Source organism: Balaenoptera physalus, assembly GCF_965194825.1.
Source record: "Balaenoptera physalus genome assembly, chromosome: 19".
Classification (NCBI taxonomy): domain Eukaryota; kingdom Metazoa; phylum Chordata; class Mammalia; order Artiodactyla; family Balaenopteridae; genus Balaenoptera; species Balaenoptera physalus.
The window spans coordinates 16,937,691-16,956,743 of record NC_138900.1 but is presented as its reverse complement, the minus strand read 5'-3'; the positions used below and the strand labels follow the sequence as shown (position 1 = coordinate 16,956,743).

Below are 19,053 nucleotides of genomic sequence, written 5' to 3'. Positions count from 1 at the left end.
ATTCATTGATTAGTTCTAGTAGTTTTCTGGTAGCATCTTTAGGATTCTCTATGTATAGTATCATGTCATCTGCAAAGAGTGACAGCTTTACTTCTTCTTTTCCGATTTGGATTCCTTTTATTTCTTTTTCTTCTCTGATTGCTGTGGCTAAAACTTCCAAAACAATGTTGAATAATAGGGTGAGAGTGGGCAACCTTGTCTTGTTCCTGATCTTAGTGGAAATGGTTTCAGTTTTTCACCATTAAGGACGATGTTGGCTGTGGGTTTGTCATATATGGCCTTTATTATGTTGAGATAAGTTCCCTCTATGCCTACTTTCTGGAGGGTTTTTCTCATAAATGGGTGTTGAATTTTGTCAAAAGCTTTTTCTGCATCTATTGAGATGATCATATGGTTTTTATTCTTCAATTTGTTAATATGGTGTATCACATTGATTGATTTGCATATATTGAAGAATCCTTGCATTCCTGGGATAAATCCCACTTGATCATGGTGTATGATCCTTTTAATGTGCTGTTGGATTCTGTTGCTAGTATTTTGCTGAGGAATTTTGCATCTATGTTCATCAGTGATATTGGCCTGTAGTTTTCTTTCTTTGTGACATCTTTGCTTGGTTTTGGTATCAGGGTGATGGTGGCCTCGTAGAATGAGTTTGGGAGTGTTCCTCCCTCTGCTATATTTTAGAAGAATTTGAGGAGGATAGGCGTTAGCTCTTCTCTAAATGTTTGATAGAATTCGCCTGTGAAGCCATCTGGTCCTGGACTTTTGTTTGTTGGAAGATTTTTAATCACAGTTTCAATTTCAGTGCTTGTGATTGGCCTGTTTATATTTTCTATTTCTCCCTGGTTCAGTCACGGAAGGTTGTGCTTTTCTAAGAATTTGTCCGTTTCTTCCAGGTTGTCCATTTTATTGGCATATAGTTGCTTGTAGTAATCTCTCATGATCCTCTGTATTTCTGCAGTGTCAGCTATTACTTCTCCTTTTTCATTTCTAATTCTATTGATTTGAGTCTTCTCCCTTTTTTTTCTTGATGAGTCTGGCTAATGGTTTATCAATTTTGTTTATCTTCTCAAAGAACCAGCTTTTAGTTTTATTGATCTTTGCTATTGTTTCTTCATTTCTTTTTCATTTATTTCTGATCTGATCTTTATGATTTCTTTCCTTCTGCTAACTTTGGGGTTTTTGTGTTCTTCTTTCTCTAATTGCTTTAGGTGTAAGGTTAGGTTGTTTATTTGAGATGTTTCTTGTTTCTTAAGGTAGGATTGTATTGCTATAAACTTCCGTCTTAGAACTGCTTTTGCTGCATCCCATAGGTTTTGGGTCACCGTGTTTTCATTGTCATTTGTTTCTAGGTATTTTTTAATTTCCTCTTTGATTTCTTCAGTGATCTCTTGGTTATTAAGTAATATTCTTTTGTATACACTTTCTTTATCCACTCATCCATCAATGAACACTTAAGTTGCTTACATGTTTGCAGGGAACATTGGGGTGCAGATATCTTTTCCAGTTAGTGTTTTGTTTCCTTCAGATAAATACCCAGAAGTGGCTTTGCTGACAAAGAGAGCTGGGGGGTGTGGCCAAGAAGAGTGAAAATCAGTCACTGGCGACTTTGCTGTGCTTCCCCTTTCACTCTTAGATGCTGCCAGGGTCCCTGCAGACAGAAGACACATGAGGAATCAGGTAAAAAATTTTTGTTCTCTTTTGCATTCGACAAGCAAGTAGGGAGCCGCTGCCATGTGCCAGGCACAATTCTAGGGGCTGGGAGCACAGTGGGACTCCCCTCCCTTTCTCTTGCCTGTGTGACAACAGGTAGGAGTCCCCGGTCTTTGAGCATGTCCCTTGCCAGGCCTGGCAAGTCTTCTGAGAGCAGGAGGCATCACTGGGTGCCCAGGAGGGAAGAATGGAATCAAGGAGGCCGGCTCTGAGGTTCTGCAAGGCTCTAAACAGGCCCGTGTTGAGCAGACCAAGGGTCCAGAGCCTTTGTGCCCAATGCCGACTGTTCCCAGCGTTCCATGCCCCATCCTGCCTCAGCTGCCTTCCAAGCCCCATGGCTAAAGAAGTATGGGTCGTGTACTCTACTCTAGCCCCCATGCTGGGAGATGCATGATGCGCACACAGCTGGTTAAAGTGTTTGAAAAGGCCTGCACTGAAGACTCCTATTTCACTTCTTTAAATCCAGCTTCTCTCAAACGGATGTGACCTTGAGGACTTTTTTCTGCCTAACGCTATTAGCACCCGCAGGGCTATATGAGCTCTGTGTGGAGAGTCTGCCCTAATCCATGCCCAGGCCAGACCAGCACGGCCGCCATGCCTGGGGACAGACCCCCTTCCTACTTTCGGCCAGCGGCCTAGCTTTCCCCACACCGGTCCTGGACACCCAACGGTCCTTTAGCATAAGCCGCGCAGCCCAGCCGGAGGAGATAAACAGCCAGCCGGAGGGGCTCGGGGAGGGGACGCCGATGTGTGGGAACTGTTGGCTGGGCGGGTGGGAGAGATGCAGGTCTGTGCTGAGACAGGAGACACACTCTGTTGGCACGTCCTGCTGGCTCCCCAGGGACAGGCATTCAGGGCACGACCATGTAAATTGGGACTTAAATTTAACTCTATGTAAATGTAACTCTATGTAAAAGTCCAGTGAGGTGGCGGTCCAGCTCACCGCACGTGCGCCCACACATAGAGATGGGCAGTGGTTGTGCACCGGCAGCCCTTGGACTACCTCTAGCCCACAGACAGGTTTTGTTTGACCAGCACCATGTTTATTTGTTTTTTTCAAAGCAGGTCATTTCACATGAAACTCTGGCTTCTTACTTCTTTTAAAACAGTAGAAGATCAGGCAGTGCTGAGCCCACGTTCCCACTTGACTGGAACTGAGATAGTCATGGCCTTTACTCAAGACGTGTCCCCACCTGGTTGATTTGTTTCCTAACCAGCCCATGGGGGCATCTGAGTGGGACCCTTGGACCACATTCTCCTAAGTCCTTTCAGACCCTTCTAAATGCTCTCCTGGCATCACACTTAATGATTGGTTTCAGAGTTATTTTTTTTCCCGGTCTTTAAAATCACGTTTTGGCCATGTCTCTCCCCTATGTGAAACCCTTCGCTAGTTGACCCAAGGTAAGCTCCAGGTCACCTAGGGCCTGGCATTCGAGGTGCTCAGTAGTTTGGTGCCACTCAAATCCTGAGAGCTGGGCAGCAAGTTTATAAAATTTTGGATGGATGGCTGGAAGAAAGGAAGGAGTGCTGGGAAGAGAGAGGCTAGCCTTACATGGTTCTCGGGCTGATGGGAGAGGCACAGCATATCCAGAAAAAGACCCTGTGAGCTTCCAGAATTCCATATCCTGCCATGCAACCAGACACGGTCTTCTCGGAATCAGGGAGAAGGGATTGGAGCTCAGTGGGTGAGCAAGAAAAGCTGTCTGGAAGATGTAAGTGACCAGATGGCTTAAAGACAAACTCTTCCTGGCCCAGGCTCCCGCCTAGACACAGCACCATGCATCTCCTCGGTCCCTTGCTTCTGCTTCTCGGTAAGGATGGTGGCCTAGGCGGATACTTGGGTCTGGGATGACTGTGGGAGCTGGAGGAGGAGGAGGAAAGATGGGGGCAGAGAAGAGTAAATGTGGGGCAGGGTGGGGACAGTCAATGTATATGTGTGTGTATACTTCTCTCTTTGTGTATCTGCCTCTCCCCCCCGTCTCTTCAGAGGAAATTCTTTAGAATGCTCTCAGTGTCCTTCAGTAATGCTTTCTGTTCACTCTGGTGGGTTCCAGAATACTTGGCTTTCTCTGACTCAGCCTCCTGGACGTTTGAACATCCCAAGACCCTCTACGCCTGGGATGGAGCCTGCGTCTGGATTCCCTGCCGCTACAGTATCGTAAACAGGCACTCCATAGATAGCCTGACTGTGTACCACAATTATAAGTACGACAACTCCACCAAGAGCTACAGTGGGACCATCCTCTATAAGAACCTAAAAATCAGGGATTTTCCTCCTCGTCAGGAAAGGGTACGATTCCTGGGAAACAGCAGATACAACTGCACCCTCCTCATCAATCCCGTGAAAGTCAATGACAGCGGTCAGCTGGGGCTGAGGATGACGGCTAAGGAGGACAAATGGATGGAGCCCATAGGCCTCAACATCTCTGGTAAGGCCCTGAGGATGGGTTCCTTTGTCTCGGCAATGAGGAAGGTGGGGAACACCTGACTCCTGGGACAGCTCACAAACCAGGTTGCCTGCAGAGGCCAGACGGGGATGCCAGTGAGCGACCGGGGTGCCACAAAACAGTGGCGCCCGTGGCAAACTGGAGCATGGGCACGCATCCCTCCTTGAGCATCTCCCCTGCCACTCAGCCTCTGCCCATTCTAGAATCTGGCTTCCAGGTTGCCCGGTTTTTCCGGAGATGGAAATCTGAATTTTCAAGTGAAATCTCCCAATGTATTAATGTGGGGGGTTAATTCTAATTAGGCCTTCGTGGCTACACGACACACGGATAGGGTGTGAACCAAACACAGGTCTGGGGCCTCCACCCCAGGGAGTGTGCTCACTCCATTCCACGGCCTGTGTGTTCGGTGGCTGGTTCTAAGCAGCCCTGTGTTTGGGGTGAGAGACGAAGCTCCAGACGCTGCAACCTGAGGGCGGCCCAGCCTAGCCTCGGGGGGAGCAGGGGCTGGCTGCGCACAGGCCTCTCCGCGAAAGGAATCCCCTCCAGGAGGGCTGTGTGGGAGGTCTCCGACACTGAGGGCTTTGGACAGATGCAGGTTTGTCCTCCAAGCTAAGCATGTTGAACTAAACGCGTAAAATCCACTGAGGAGCGCGGGGGGAGTGGCCTGGAAAACATTTAGAAAGCAAACACCAGGGGGGTGTGAATGAAGTAACTATAAAACATAAAACACAGTTTCTAAGGAGGATCAGCTTTCACAAGACCTTTCAGAGGGTGTTTCGGCCGAGCAGAGAAAGGCAGGCCCGGAGAGAGGTGGACGGGCCGGGCCAGGGATTCCTGATGGGTTACTTGGGGCAGGGCATCTAAAGCTGGTCCAGGCTCCCAGGCCTCCAGCGTGGCCCCTGCTCTTTTGCAGAGACGGCTCCTCCGCCCCGCATTGAGCTCCCTCCAGAAATCCGGGAGCTCCGTGATGTCACTGTCACCTGCTGGCTGAATTTCGCCTGCTTTGAGTACCAGGTTCATTTGCAGTGGTCCCTGGAGGAGCCTGCGGTCACCTCCACCTGCCTGTCCACCAAGACTGTCTCCACCCAGAGCACTCTCACGTTCCAGCCGCAGTGGACGCACCATGGCAAGAACCTGACCTGCCAACTCTGGGACCCCACAGAGCAGCAGTTACTCTCTGAGGAAACGGTGTGGCTGGATGTGAAGCGTGAGTCTCCCCAGTGCTTCTGTGGGGGGTCCGGGGGTCCGGTCATCCCTTCACCCCCGCAGAGGGTAACAGGGGCCCACACAGATGGGAGCGTGATGGGTCTGTGGGCACGCACTCTTGGGAATGGTCCAGGCAGAGCCGCGGCCCCTCCTCCACCGTTCCCATCGTCAGCTCCGGTGTTTCAGGGGACACCTGATTCAGAATAAAATAATCTATCCTCAAACCGTGACCTGATCACCTGGTTAAGGTTTTTTTGTTACCCTGGGGGGGTGGGGTGAAGAATTTTTTCACATCATTTTTTTGTGCCTCATTCATTCATTCATTCAATAAATATTTGTTGTGGACCTACTAGGCCTTACTACGGCTGCCGGGGATAGAGCAGTGAGCAAAGTTCTTGCCCACGTGGAACTAGCATTGCAGTCAGGGAGACGAAGAGTAGATAGGTGAAAAGGGAAATAGAGAACGTATGTGTAGGCGGTGCTAAGTGTATTACAAAAAAATAAAGCAGGGCTAGGACAGAGGGAGTGAGGGATGGAGGCTGAACTTGAGCTGAGACTTGGGTGAAGGGAGGGCCTGAGGCAGGCATATCTCTGTGAGAAGAGAATTCCAGGGAGAGGGAAGAGCAAGTCCAAGGCCTTGAGGTAGGAACTTGGTGTGTCTGCCTCAGAGCAAGGTGCCAGCAGGCTTGGCGCTGCGTCCAAGAGGCCCAGTGGTAGGAAAGGAAGGCCGAGAGGGACCGGGACACTAGATCTTGTGGGCGGCAGTGAGGGTTTTGGATTTTTCTCTAAGTGTGGAATCCACTGAACGGTTTCAAGCAGGAGAGTGGCAAGGTCTGATGGACAGTCCTGGGAATGCTGCTGGCTGCTGGTGGAGACCAGACCTTCAGGGTCTGGGGTGTGGGAAGCAGAGAACCGAGTTGGGAGGCTGTGACGGTCAGTCACCTGGCGCTTGGACCAGCCCACCCTTGTTGACAAGGGTGACAGTGAGTGGCTACGCACCCTCGCCCGCTCTGTATAGGCCGCTGCTTTATCAGAATAAAAGCCCCGCAACTTGTCAGCACTTCGCACCCTCTGAGAATTCCCTATCCCCTCCCTCGCTGCCCCTCTGCTCCTCCAGACGCGCCAAAGTTGAAGATCCAGGTCAGTCCCACAGAAGCCACTGTAACAGAGGGAGAGTCTGTGACCATGACGTGCCAGATTGTCAGCAGCAACCCACGGCACCAGGGTGTGTCCTGGCTCAGGGACGGGGCCCCGCTGCTGGGGGAGGAGACGCCCATGCTCACTCTGCCCCAGGTGACCAGGAAGATGAGTGGGCAGTACCAGTGCAAGGCCCACAACGATGTGGGCTCAGAAAAGTCGGAAGCAGTGGACCTCCAAGTACACTGTGAGCCTGCTGGGAGCTGGGGAGGGGCCAGGCCGGGGGTCAGCAGGGGCGCCTTCCAGGCCCACGGGAGCAGAGCCCCGGAGGCCTCCGCTCACCGCCCCCCCAACCCCCCCGGCCTCGGCCTCTTCTTCCAGATGCTCCGGAACCTTCCAGCGTTCAGATCTTCTCCTCGCCAGCTAAGGAAGGAAATAAAGTAGAGCTGACTTGTATATCGCTGGCCAATCCTCCTCCAACAAATTACACCTGGTACTATAATGGGCTAGAAATGCCTGGAAAGACGGACAGGACCTTCCAGATCCCAGAGGTCCTCCTCAGGCACGCTGGGGAGTACTCCTGCTTGGCGGAAAATAGTCTTGGTCCTGGAGAAGTTGGCCAGGGGGCTGACTTGGAAGTCCAGTGTGAGTGGTCGCAGAGCTGCTGGAGGGAGGAGATGGCTCTGGGGGCGGGAGGAAGGCAGATGAGTCCGCGAAGGGCCAGCAAGCACAAACCAGGGGCTCCTGGCAGATAAGCTTCTTGGGGCGGGTGTTGTGTTCACAGCTGTGTCCTTAGTACCAGACAGGGCCTGGCTCGTGGGAGGTGCTCAGTAGATGCTTGTTGACTTGAATGAATGGCAAGATGCCAGGGTCCCATGAGGGACGCGGAGACTTGGCGTCACTCGGCAGTGGCTCAGTCCCTGCAGGGGTCCTGACGTTTTCGAGGAGAACTGGGGCCAAATGCTTCATTACCTCTCGGTTGTCAGACCCTGTTTAACACAGTGAGTCTTGGCACTGAGGGGAGCCCAGGACAAAGAGAATCCCTAGGTTTGATCCTTGGACCCTGGGATGTCATAGTCGGGGCCAGATACTCTGATGCGGATGCCCAAATCCTGAAACCTAGACACCGGGTGTGTGGTAACAGCAGCAGCAACGTGTATTGTGTGTTTACCACACGCCACAGGGCTCTAACAGCATCCTCTCACCGCATCCTCCAATGATTCCACAAGGTTAGCTACTCACGGGACCCCATTTGACAGATGAGTCAACTGAGGCCTGCAGCCCATGGTCACACAACTCCAAGGGGCAGGATCCGGCAGTCTGGATCCAGAGCTACGCTTTTCTTTTTCTTTTTTAAATTAACGCCCTTACTGTAGTGACCCGGCTCCGCGCCCCAGACTCGTGCAGAGACCCACAAACAGTGGCCCCTGCCTCGCACGGCACCACACGTACTCCGCCCAGAGCTGTGCTCTTAACCACTGCACCATCCTGTCTCAAACCACAACCAGGCCAAATGGCCAGGGCAGGGTTTCTGTCCTCAGAGGCAAGAGGGAAGCACAAGCCTTCCCTCGGCTAATAGAGGAACTGCGTGAATGCACGGCACAGGAAGGGGCAAGAGGAAGCAGGAAGGAACAGGCCTTATGGGCGGCTGACTTTTCTTCACCCATCTCTCTGGTTTTCTTCCAGATCCCCCCAAGGAGGTAATCACAGTGATTCAAAACCGCACACCGATTCGAGAAGGAGACAGCGTGATCCTGTCCTGTACCTACAATTCCAGTAATCCCCGAGTTACCCGATATGAATGGAATCACCTAGGCTTCCAGGACCAGCTATTACCTGCTGGGCTGACGATTCGAAAAGTTGCCTGGGACACAGGGCCAGTCAAATGCGCAGCCTGTAACCAGTGGTGTTTGTGGTCTCCCCCTGTCAACCTGGATGTCCAGTGTGAGTGCCCTGGGCCGGGGGAGCTGGGGGGTGGCCCAGTTGGGGTGCGGGGCTCTAAGGGTGAGGAGACCGAAGCCTGAACCACAGTCCTCACAGAGAATTGAGGGATGAGAGTCAGGCCTCAGGGCCAAGGGGAGAGGAATTCTCGGGAACAGGAAGAGGGGAAGAGACCCAAGAGGTCAGCCTGAGGTCCTCGCTCTCCAGATGCCCCCAAAGATGTCAGCGTCCAGGTCACTCCCCACAATGAGATTCGCTCTGGGAACCCGGTCCTCCTCCAATGTGACTTCTTAAGTAGCCGCCCCACGGACGTCCGCTTCTTCTGGAAGAAAAATGGAATCCTTCTGGAGGAAGGAAAGAAACTGAGCTTTGACGCCATCTCTCCAGAAGATGCTGGAATTTACCACTGCTTGGTCAACAATTCCATAGGACAGACCTCGTCTAAGGACTGGGTTCTCCGAGTGCTGTGTGAGTGGCTGGAGCCAGAGGCTGAGAGCGGAGACGGGCAGGTGACTGGCTACCTGGATCCTGACTTCGCTTCTACTTACAGATGCACCCAGGAGCCTGCGTGTGTCCATCAGCCCGAAAGACAGACTGGTGGAGGGGAAGAAGGCAGTCCTGACGTGCGAGAGCGACGCCAACCCTCCCACCTCCCACTACACGTGGTTTGACTGGAATAACCAAGACCTCCGCCACTATGATCAGACGCTGAGATTGGACCCTGTGACGCTGCAGCACTCAGGCGCCTATTGGTGCCAGGGGACCAACAGGCTGGGCCGGGGCCAGTCGCCGCCCACCACCCTCACTGTCCACTGTAAGGGCCCTTCCCTCTTCTCCTCTGGCCCTGGCCACTCCTGCAGCGTGCGTTCCAGACCTCCTCCCCGCTCGTGCTCCTTCCCTGCCCCACCCGCCTGTCAAGCGAGTGCACGGAGGTTGGGGAGTGGGCAGCCTGTGAGCTCAGAGGCACCCCTGCTCCACACACAGCTCCCCCGTCTTCCCTCCTCCCTGCTCAGTCTCTCGCCGCCCCAGGAGGATTCAGGCTGCCCCTACCTTCCAGCCATCCTGAGCTCCTCCTGGCTCCCTCTCTCTGCCTCTCTCTCTGTCTCACCCTTGATAGGCTGCTTGTTTCTACCTTTTGAGATTTTAGTGGTTTTTTTTTTTTTTTTTTAAAGACAATACAAGTACATGGTAAAAAACTAAAACAGCATGAAAGGGTAAATAGTGGAAGGACGGATACCTCTCCTTTCTTGCTCCCTGAGAACTCTACCCCCTCCTCCCTTGAGGCTTTTGCTGTTGGCAGCTGGATATGGCCCCTCACAGAGACTTTTCTGTACGTGCACCCATAGGCCTGTAGGGATTTATGTCCATACACCCTTCTTTGTTACTTATGTTACTTCTTTGTTACTTACATAATAACTTTGCTATTTATGTCCACATATCCTTCTTTCGTGGGAGAGCTCACACGTTGCCCTGAACTTCCCTTTCTTCCATGTAATAACAGCACTTGGAGATTGTTCTCTATCTGTGCATATACAGGGTGTCTGAAGAGTCTGGAAACACAGGGGAAAATATTTATTTATTGTGCTTTTTTCAGGTTAATGATTGGAGCCATGGCTTTAAATTTAGAGGATTGTCACTGGCAAAGCTGGTGTTAAAGGGAGCCAGCCTGAGGGGGTCATTTGGAACAGTTACACATTGTATAAAAACACGTTCCCCGGGTCTCCCCTCTGCAGGCACCCTGGAGACCTGACTCTTTTGCTGAGGGTGCACTGCGGTCCCGTGTACGGATGTCGAGTAACTATGTGCCCACTGCCCTCCTCAAGGCTGGGTGCAGTCTCCTGCTCTGGGCACACCTGCGAAGAGAATTGTAGGCTAGGTTCCTGCACGGACTGACTGGCTCAAAGGACAAGTGATTTTAAGCATGGCTAAGCTGCCTTCTGAAGAGGCGGTGCCACTTATGAGGGTTACGTGTTCTGTGTGTGCCCGAGTCTGTCACACAGCAGGAGCTCCTCTTGAGAAAGAGCTGCCCTTCCCTCCTAATGAGACGTCCAGAGGGCAGGGCTGGCTTCTCCCTCTTACTCTGCACCACACCCCCTGGGCAAGGAGGAGATGTCCCGCAGGCCAGAAGGACCGTGGCTATGCAGAGAGAAGCCAAGGATGCCTCCCAGGCAAAGATCACAGGGCAGAGCTGGCCTGCTACCCGACTGAGGCAGTGACATCCACTGACGTACCTCCTTTCTCTATCAGATAGCTCAGCCACCATCAGCAGGCGAGTGGCCTTGGGAGTGGGGCTGTGCCTGGCCACCTTCCTCCTGGCAATCTGGGGAGTCAAGCTTCAGCGGAGGTGAGTTCCTCCCATGCCCACCACCTTTGCTCCCCCTCCGCCCATCCCAGGGAACGAGCCCGGTTACTCAGTCCTGCAGCCCCCAGCGTGCCGTGTCCACAGGGTCCTCTTCCCAGGCCCTTCATCCTCCCTGAGCGGGGCTTTATTTCTCAGCTGGAAGAGGATTCAGAGACAGCAGGGGCTTCAGGAAAGTGCCAGCGGACAGAGCTTCTTTGTGAGGAATGTAAAGGTAGGATGGGAGAAAGATGAAATGCAGGGCAGAGCTTCAAGTCAAGAAAGAAACAAAGTAGAAAATCAACTATGTGTCAAATAAAAAAAAAAAAAAAGAAACAAAGTAGAGAAGGGTGATAAAGAGTACGAGGGGCGGGGGAGCTAGGGCCGGGAGAGGAGTGGTAAGGGCCGAAACCTTGTCTTCCTCTCAGGCTCGAAGGATCCCCCAAGCTGAAGGCCCCCACTCCCTGGGTTGCTACAATCCAGTGATGGAAGATGCCGTCAGCTACGCTGCCTTGCGCTTTCCTCTTGGCGAGACTGATGCACCGAGACCTGGGTACTGAGGGCACCAGGGGGGTGACACCTGCACCCTGGGAGGGATGTGGAGGGAAGAGCTCGTGTCTCGCCTGCCCTCTTTGTGCCAGGCCCGTACTTCATCTCCTCATTCCTGCTCCATAACAACCCCCCTGGTAACGGTCTCGGGAATTGGGGGATCTGTTCCTACAAACCAGGAGCATGCACAGCCAGCGTTGGTCTCTATCACCAAGGTTGGGACTTTGGATACATACATACATACATTCACTCATTTGACACATCAGCCCCTGCTGTGTGCACTAGGCATGATACAAAGGGGCTGAGAGGCTGGGAGTGCTCTTAGGGTCTAGGGGAGTTGGAAGAAGGAGCAGATTTCATGCAAAAGGCTTCATTTGTGGTCATCTCTCTGCCTTCCCTCTCAGAGATGCAGGGACCTCAGAGACGCGGGGACTTTCCCCAAACAGGGACGACACAGTCACTTACTCTGTGGTGCAGAAGCGTCAAGTGGTAAGAGGGCAGGGCTATGGAAGGTGGGGAAGTGACGGGACCTGGCCTCGGCTGTGAGTCCCAGAGCCTGGGTGGGCTCAGTGCTGGCAGAGGCTGGGCAGCGGGGAGGGCTGCCCAGACCCTGGTGAGGTCAGACCCAGGGCAGGCACCTCCCAGTCTGAGGCCGGCTGCAGCCAGTTTCCAGACAAGAGGACTCCTGCTTGGGCTCTTGGACCCCCAGGTGGAGCCGAGGAGAGAAGGGACAGGGGAAGCGGGCTGTGGGAGGCTGGTGAGCGCGAGGCCACGCTCACCACCACGTGGCTTTCTCAGGGCGACTATGAGAACGTGACTCCAGAGGTCCTAGAAGACGAGGGGATACATTACTCGGAGCTGGTCCGTTTTGGGTTTGGGGAGCCGCCGCTGGCCCAGGAAGGAGTGGAATACGCGACCCTCAAGCACTGATGAGCCAAACCAGCTGAGGTGGAGGTGCCACAGGGGCTGCAGGGGCCAGGGTGGTCCTGGAACTTTCTCAGCCTCTGCTGTTCAGCTGCGAAGTCACACACACACACACACACACACACACACACACATGCATGCACGCACACACACACACACACACACACACACACACACACACGAGCACACACGCACGGTCACAGTTACTGCAACCCCAGTTGGTGCAGAGAACTTTGTACATGGTCCAGAGACAGTCTTCCTTCTTAGCACTGGTAACCCCGACCCTCCAAAGGGTCTGTCCCTGGTCCTTTCCCACTCCCCTTCTCACCCAGAAATTCATCTAAATACCTACCCTGAGCTGTACAAATCCCCCTGCCCCTTCCCAGCCCTCTGCCACCACCTACCCACTCCCAAACCCCACCCCCCAGCTGGCTGTGTCCCTGCGGGGATCAGCTGGTCATTATTTGTATTGCTCTCTCTGCCCATCCCTTTGACACCTCACCCCTGCTCTGATAACTGCACTCACTAATCTTATGCGTAATTTTTGACCCCAGGGCAAAGCCCAGGGAAAGAGGAACCAAAATGAGGTAGAGGCACTGCCCTGGGCTGGTTTCTTCTCTAAGAGGCATCCACGGGACGATTATGCTGCTGCGACTCCTTTCTTCAGGGGTCTCGTGGTCTGAGACGTACACTGATGTGGGCAAACGTGGAACAGACCCAGAGCTACACAATAAACATGGCTCAGATGCCACGGCAAAGAGCCAGTGCATGATTTCCAGTCTGCAGAGTCTGAGTGGGGACAGGGAGATGGGGCAGGCATGCTGGGGCTGGGGGAGAGGGGAAAGGTGACTTCACGAGCAAATCACCAGATCGGAGGGTCCATCGTCTTGTTGCCAAGAGTCCGCTGGCGTCACAGACAGAGTCTGAGTCTCGATTCTTCTGCTCAACCAGCCGAATGATCTTGGGCAAAGTTCACCGGCTTCTCTGAGCCTCAGTCTCTTCGTCTGTAACAGGGAGATGCAGGTGGTTCGAGAAAGGAAGTGAGGTATAACCTTATGTCATGTTATAAGAAGATTAACGCAATAGCCAAAAGTCCCTAAAAACCACATTCCCATCTGATTTGCATCTCTTGAAGACCATAAAAAGGGGAAGCCAACGCATTACTCACAGCACTTCTCAAAAGTGACCCTGCTGCGTCGTTTCACAGCCCACAGCTGCCTGCCTTCTCGAAGGCCAGCTACCTTGAGGAACCTCTCAGCTTTTCTACCTCCCCCCGTGACCCCCACTAGCTCTCTAGTATGTTCCCTGGCCGACTTGCCGGAGAGGCACTTCCGGCTTCTCGTCCGCTTCTCCGTCTGTTCTCTCTCCACCTGTTCTCCTGCTTCTGCCAAGGGGCCAAGGCCCATTCTCCTTCAGGGCAGAAATCTGTGGTTAATCATTCATCAAGATGACAGTCAAATTCCCGGCCTGTGGTGGGCGCTCTGAAGGCACCGCCTTCCTTGGCTGCCCTACTTTCCCATCTGCTCCATCCAGATGCTCTCTGAGAGGTTGTCCTTGGGATGCCCAAGGAGTGGGGCACTGATTTCCCCATCAACCTACTTTGTTCCTGGTTTGACATCTTTTTTTTTTTTTTTTTTCTGGCCACGCCACGTGGCTTGCAGGATCTTAGTTCCCTGACCAGGGATTCCACCCGGGCCCCGACAGTGAAAGTGCCGAGTCCTAACCACTGGACCACCAGGGAATTCCCTGGTTTGACTTGTTGTGAGCACCATCCACTTTTCTGGAGAAAGGGAAGGCTTCGAGAGCTGTTGAAATGAGAGGGCAAGGGTCTGGGGACCAGTATCATTCAACCATTTATTCAGCAAACATCTACTGAACACCTCCCACTGCATCCACCACAGAGCCAGTTGTTGGGGTACAAAAAAGATACAACATGGTCCTAATCTTGGGGGTCTCTAGTCTAGGCGTCCAGAGGGTTTTAGGAGCTGAAGGACCTCAAGGCAGCCGCCAGCCTGATGAGGCCTGGCACGGGCTCCTTGGCAACCAGCGGGTGACTTCCCATCCTGGACCTGAGCCTGACTGCTGATATCAGCCTACTTCATGACCAATTGCCCGAGAGATATGGCTGTCATCAGGCCCTGCTGAGGTGTGCACAGCAGGTGGCTGGGCAGCGCTGGGGCTAGAACACAGGCAGCCCCCGACCCAGCCCCGGACCGCACCGTCCTCTTGAAGCCTAGACAACTGGCCATCCATCTGACTCACTGAGCCCCTGCTATGTATGCAACAAGCAGTGGACAAAGCACACAGAAAGCGTTGCCTTCACTGACCAACATTCTAGTGGAGGAGCCGGCAAATCTGATGTTGCAGAGTCTTGGGTGCTTGGAAGAAACCACAACACAAGATGAAAGCAGAGGGGCTGGAGCAGGGGAGGGGCCCGTTTGGATGCAGGGATCAAGGGAGGCCCTCGGAGCAGGGGACACTGGGCAGACACCTGAACTGCCAGGTGGGAGGGCCAAACAGAGAAGAGCTTGAAGACCCGCTGTCTCCCTTTATAAATTTATTTATTTATTTTTGGCTGCGTTGGGTCTTTGTTGCTGCGCGCAGGCTTTCTCTAGTTGAGGCGAGCAGGGGCTACTCTTCGTTGCGGTGCATGGGCTTCTCATTGCGGTGGCTTCTCTTGTTGTGGAGCACGGGCTTTAGGCGTGCAGGCTTCAGTAGTTGTGGCTCGCGGGCTCCAGAGAACAGGCTCAGTAGTTGTGGCGCACGGGCTTAGTTGCTCTGCGGCATGTGGGATCTTCCCAGACCAGGGCTCGAACCCGTGTCCCCTGCACTGGCAAGCAGAGTCTTAACCTCTGCGCCACCAGGGAAGCCCCCCGCTGTCTCCCTTTGCACCCAACTTTGCTCATCTACCAAATGCTTGTCAACAAGAGGTGAAATGGCACTCCTGTTGACTTTTCCTCAGTTCTGTCAGTTTCTCAGTGTTTCCCAAAGACAAAACACTAAACAACAGGTCGCAAGTTCTTCTACATTCCCAGGGAGGTGCTGGACGACACATGTAGGACTTAGAAGGGGGGTGACCAAGAATCAGTTTGGTTCCTGAGGTATGAAAAGGAAATGAGATCATTTCTTTGGAGGGAGCAGTGGATATGCTGAGAATCTCAGGCTGCCTGCTCTGGAAGCCTGGTGGGAAGCACTTCCAGGGAACCACTCAGAGAAGCTTATTCTGGGTGACTTGGATTTTGGGGAGGACATAGGAGCCTGGTGACTGACACACACACCCAAGAAAGCTGAAGTCCAGAGAGACTGTACTGTCAGCCTGAGGCAGGAGTGAGACAGACAGATAGAGAGACACGTGCACGGTCAGAGACAGAGAGAGAGAATCACAGAGACAGCTTAGGGCCGCTTTAAATTTCAGGAGGTCTCCCTAGAAGGGCAGGATGACCCCAACAGAGTGGTGAATGACCAAGTTCTCAGGGCCTGAGAGGAAAGTTAAGCGACCAGCTGGAGGCACGCGCCACCCGATGTCCCTACAAGTGCCCCAGGGAGGAGTCCCTTTTGACATCCGTGCAGCCCAGAGAGAGGCAGGGTGGAGACCACAGCCCGGGTACTTCAGTGCCGCCGAACTCGACTTTGCTTGCTCCAGGTCTCTCCTCCTCTCCCTCCTGTCAACACAGGGAAGGTCATAAACCACTGTCATCAGGTCAGAGGGGAAAGGAGAGGGAGGATGGAGGAGCCCAAGGCCTGTGCAGGTGGGGGGAGAGTAGAAGCTCTAACTGGGAATGATGATCTCATTATCCCACATAGTTAATGCCAAGTGGAGATGGTACGGGTGACTAGAGGGACTTTTTATTATCTGGGAGTGAGCCTGGGCCTGCCCACGAGCTCGTCCAGGAGTAGAGAAGACTAAGCCCCCAGAGCCAGTTTGAACGGGCTGGCAGGGGTGGGGATGGAATAAAGGTGCGTTCTGGTTGTACCACCAACCCTGCTCTTTAGAGGTGCTGATAATTCCAAAAGATACATGCACCCCAATGTTCATTGCAGCTCTATTTACAATAGCCAGGACATGGAAGCAACCTAAGTGTCCATCAACAGAGGAATGAATAAAGAAGATGTGGGTACATGTATACCATGGAATATTACTCAGCCATAAGAAACAACGAAATTGTTCCATTTGCAGAGACGTGGATGGACCTAGAGACTGTCATACACAGTGAAGTAAGGCAGACAGAGAAAAACAAATATCGTATATTAACGCATATATGTGGAATCTAGAAAAATGGTAAAGATGAACCTATTTGCAAAGCAGAAATAGAGACACAGACGTAGAGAACACATGTATGGACACCAAGGGGAGAAGGGGGTGGTGGGATGAACTGGGAGGTTGGGATTGACATATATACACTGCTATGTATAAAATAGGTAACTAATGAGAACCTACTGTGTAGCACAGGGAACTCTACTCAGTGCTCTGTGGTGACCTAAATGGGAAGGAAATCCAAAAAGGAGGGGATATATGTATACGTATAGCTGATTCACTTTGCCGTACAGCAGAAGCTAACACAACATTGTAAAGCAACTATATTCAATAAAAATTAAAAAAAAAAAAAGGTGCTGGCTACGCACTCTTCACTCCCCCCAGGAAAAGTCCACATTTCTAACCTCTCCCCTTCCTGTGTTTGCATCATCTTGGACCCTCACCTCCTTCTGAGATGCCCCATTAGCTGCTCATCCAGGCTGTGAGTGCCTCAGGCTAATGGCCCTGCCTCCCCGCCCTTCTCTCCCTTCCGGCTCACTGCCCATCCCGGCTCACTGCCCATCCCGGCCACCCTCCCTCAGGGGACTCCTGAGCCTCAGAGACATCTGGCAGAACCAAGAGGTGAGTCCCTCTTTCTGTGGCTTCTCTCCCCGCAACAATTTTTCCCCGGATTCCCAGATGCCTCCGCTTAGGGTGAACCGCTGAAGCTGGCTAAAGTCATTCCCTGTGATACCAATGGGACCTGGCTTACCCCTGGACTCTCCCTGGGCGACCTCCTTCTCCTGCCCTTTGCTACAACCTACACCCCGACTTCCCCTCGGCTAGGCGTTGCCACCAGCCCCGCACTGCCTGCTGTAGGGAAACAACTCCTTCTCTTTCCAGGGAACTGGGGAAGGGGTGCGAACACAGGAATCTAGCTTCTTTTCCTGAGAAAAACACATACTGTCGGGTTCAACTCTGTTCATTTTTTTCTTCTTCTTTTTTTTAAAGATTTTTATGATGTGGACCATTTTTAAAGTCTTTATTGAATTTGTTACAATATTGCTTCAGTTTTATGTTTTGGTTTTTTGGCCACGAGGCATGTGGGATCTTAGCTGCCCAACCAGGGATCGAACCCGCAGCCCCTGCATTGGAAGGCGAAGTCTTAACCACTGGGCCGCCGGGGAAGTCCCTCAATTCTGTTCTGAATTCTCTCCACTGCTTGTCTCCCCAGAGTCTCAGAAATCAAGAGGCCTTCCCTCTTCCGGGACCTGCACGCCTGTGTTCCGTCTCCTCCCGTTACACCGCGATCGCTCGCTTCATTTTAAGGGGGCACATGGTGGAGAGGAAACAGAGGACTGACGGCTAGTGGTCCTCACTTCTAATCCAGGCCGCCTCCCCCTACCGGCGTCTGTCTCCCCAGCTATCCCACTGGATGGCTTCTCGCACCCTGAGCAAGTGCTGAAACCAGTCTGTGACTCTGGGAGCCCCCTTTCCCGGGCCCTGAGACCTGAGGGCAGGGAGCCAGTGGCGCGCACGAGGGGCCCCATGGACCTGCCCCCGCAGCTCTCCTTCGCCCTCTACATGGCCGCCTTCGCCCTGGGCTTCCCGCTCAACGCCCTGGCCATCGCAGGCGCCGTGTCCCACGCCCGGCTGCGCCTCACCCCCAGCCTGGTCTATGCCCTCCACCTGGGCTGCTCTGACCTCCTGCTGGCGACGTCTCTGCCCCTGAAGGCGGCGGAGGCCCTGGCCGGGGGAGCCTGGCCCCTGCCAACCTCACTCTGTCCTGCCTTCGCCCTGGTCCACTTCGCTCCGCTCTACGCAGGCGCCGGCTTCCTGGCCGCCCTGAGCGTCGGCCGCTACCTGGGAGCCGCCTTCCCCTTGGGCTACCAAGCTGCCCGGAGGCCGCGCTATTCCTGGGGCGTGTGTGTGGCCATATGGGCCCTTGTCCTCTGTCACCTGGGGCTGGTCTTCGGGTTGGAGGCTCCGGGAGGCTGGCTGGACAACACCACCAGCTCCCTGGGCATCAGCAAGCCAGTCAACGGCTCTCCAGTCTGCCTGGAGGCCTGGGACCCGGCCTCGGCGGGCCCCGCGCGCTTCAGCCTCTCGCTGCTGCTCTTTTTCCTGCCCCTGATCATCACGGCCTTCTGCTACGCGGGCTGCCTCCGGGCGCTGGCCCGCTCAGGCCTGAGCCACAGACGGAAGCTAAAGGCGGCCTGGGTGGCCGGCGGGGCTCTGCTCACGCTGCTGCTCTGCTTGGGACCCTACAATGCCTCCAACGTGGCTGGCTTCCTGCACCCCAGCATCGGAGGCTGCTGGCGGAAGCTGGGGCTCATTACAGGTGCATGGAGCGTGGTGCTCAACCCACTGGTGACCGGCTACTTGGGAGGGGGCGCTGGCCGGGGGACAGCGCGTGGGGCAAAAACAAAAGGGGGGCCGTCCCAGAAGTAGTCATCACTGCAGAGGGGAAGGGGCAGGGAGCAGGAGAGCCAGACTGTTTCTCCAGGCGCTTGGCGAGGGCTGCTCCGCAGGAACTGCAGGGTGGTTTTGCCTGGGGGGCATCC

The 19,053-nt window shown here is 53.7% G+C and overlaps 2 protein-coding genes and 1 long non-coding RNA gene across 7 annotated transcripts; 2 read left to right on the top strand and 1 right to left on the bottom strand.

The window, feature by feature from the left end:
• The first annotated feature begins 1,642 nt into the window (after window positions 1–1,642).
• CD22 (CD22 molecule) lies at window positions 1,643–13,027 on the top strand. 2 transcript variants are annotated; one of them, XM_082438325.1, is made up of 14 exons: window positions 1,643–1,680; window positions 3,469–3,524; window positions 3,768–4,142; window positions 5,074–5,367; window positions 6,484–6,750; window positions 6,885–7,148; window positions 8,190–8,447; window positions 8,652–8,912; window positions 8,995–9,258; window positions 10,692–10,788; window positions 10,942–11,017; window positions 11,211–11,335; window positions 11,736–11,820; window positions 12,130–13,027. In XM_082438325.1, the coding sequence occupies exons 2-14, from the start codon at window positions 3,491–3,493 to the stop codon at window positions 12,259–12,261; spliced, it is 2,532 nt and encodes an 843-aa protein (XP_082294451.1). In that variant the 5' UTR covers window positions 1,643–1,680; window positions 3,469–3,490; the 3' UTR covers window positions 12,262–13,027. The 2 variants fall into 2 exon arrangements, with proteins under 2 accessions (XP_082294451.1, XP_082294450.1); XM_082438324.1 differs by lacking the exons at window positions 1,643–1,680; window positions 3,469–3,524 and having other exon boundaries at window positions 3,698–4,142.
• Window positions 8,444–14,287, bottom strand: LOC309648978. 4 transcript variants are annotated; one of them, XR_014256888.1, is made up of 4 exons: window positions 13,424–13,570; window positions 13,122–13,259; window positions 9,854–10,764; window positions 8,444–8,766 (listed from the first exon to the last, which is right to left on the bottom strand). It is a non-coding gene; the product is annotated as an uncharacterized lncRNA (long non-coding RNA). The 4 variants fall into 4 exon arrangements; XR_014256889.1 differs by lacking the exon at window positions 8,444–8,766 and having other exon boundaries at window positions 9,267–10,297; window positions 10,676–10,764; XR_014256890.1 differs by lacking the exon at window positions 8,444–8,766 and having other exon boundaries at window positions 9,267–9,994; window positions 10,676–10,764; window positions 13,424–13,513.
• Window positions 14,288–17,063: 2,776 nt separating this feature from the next.
• On the top strand, window positions 17,064–19,048 carry FFAR1 (free fatty acid receptor 1). Its single transcript, XM_082438327.1, has 2 exons — window positions 17,064–17,131; window positions 17,724–19,048. Exon 2 carries the CDS (start codon window positions 18,038–18,040, stop codon window positions 18,938–18,940), a length of 903 nt encoding a protein of 300 aa, XP_082294453.1. The 5' UTR covers window positions 17,064–17,131; window positions 17,724–18,037; the 3' UTR covers window positions 18,941–19,048.
• The last annotated feature ends 5 nt before the right edge of the window (window positions 19,049–19,053 follow it).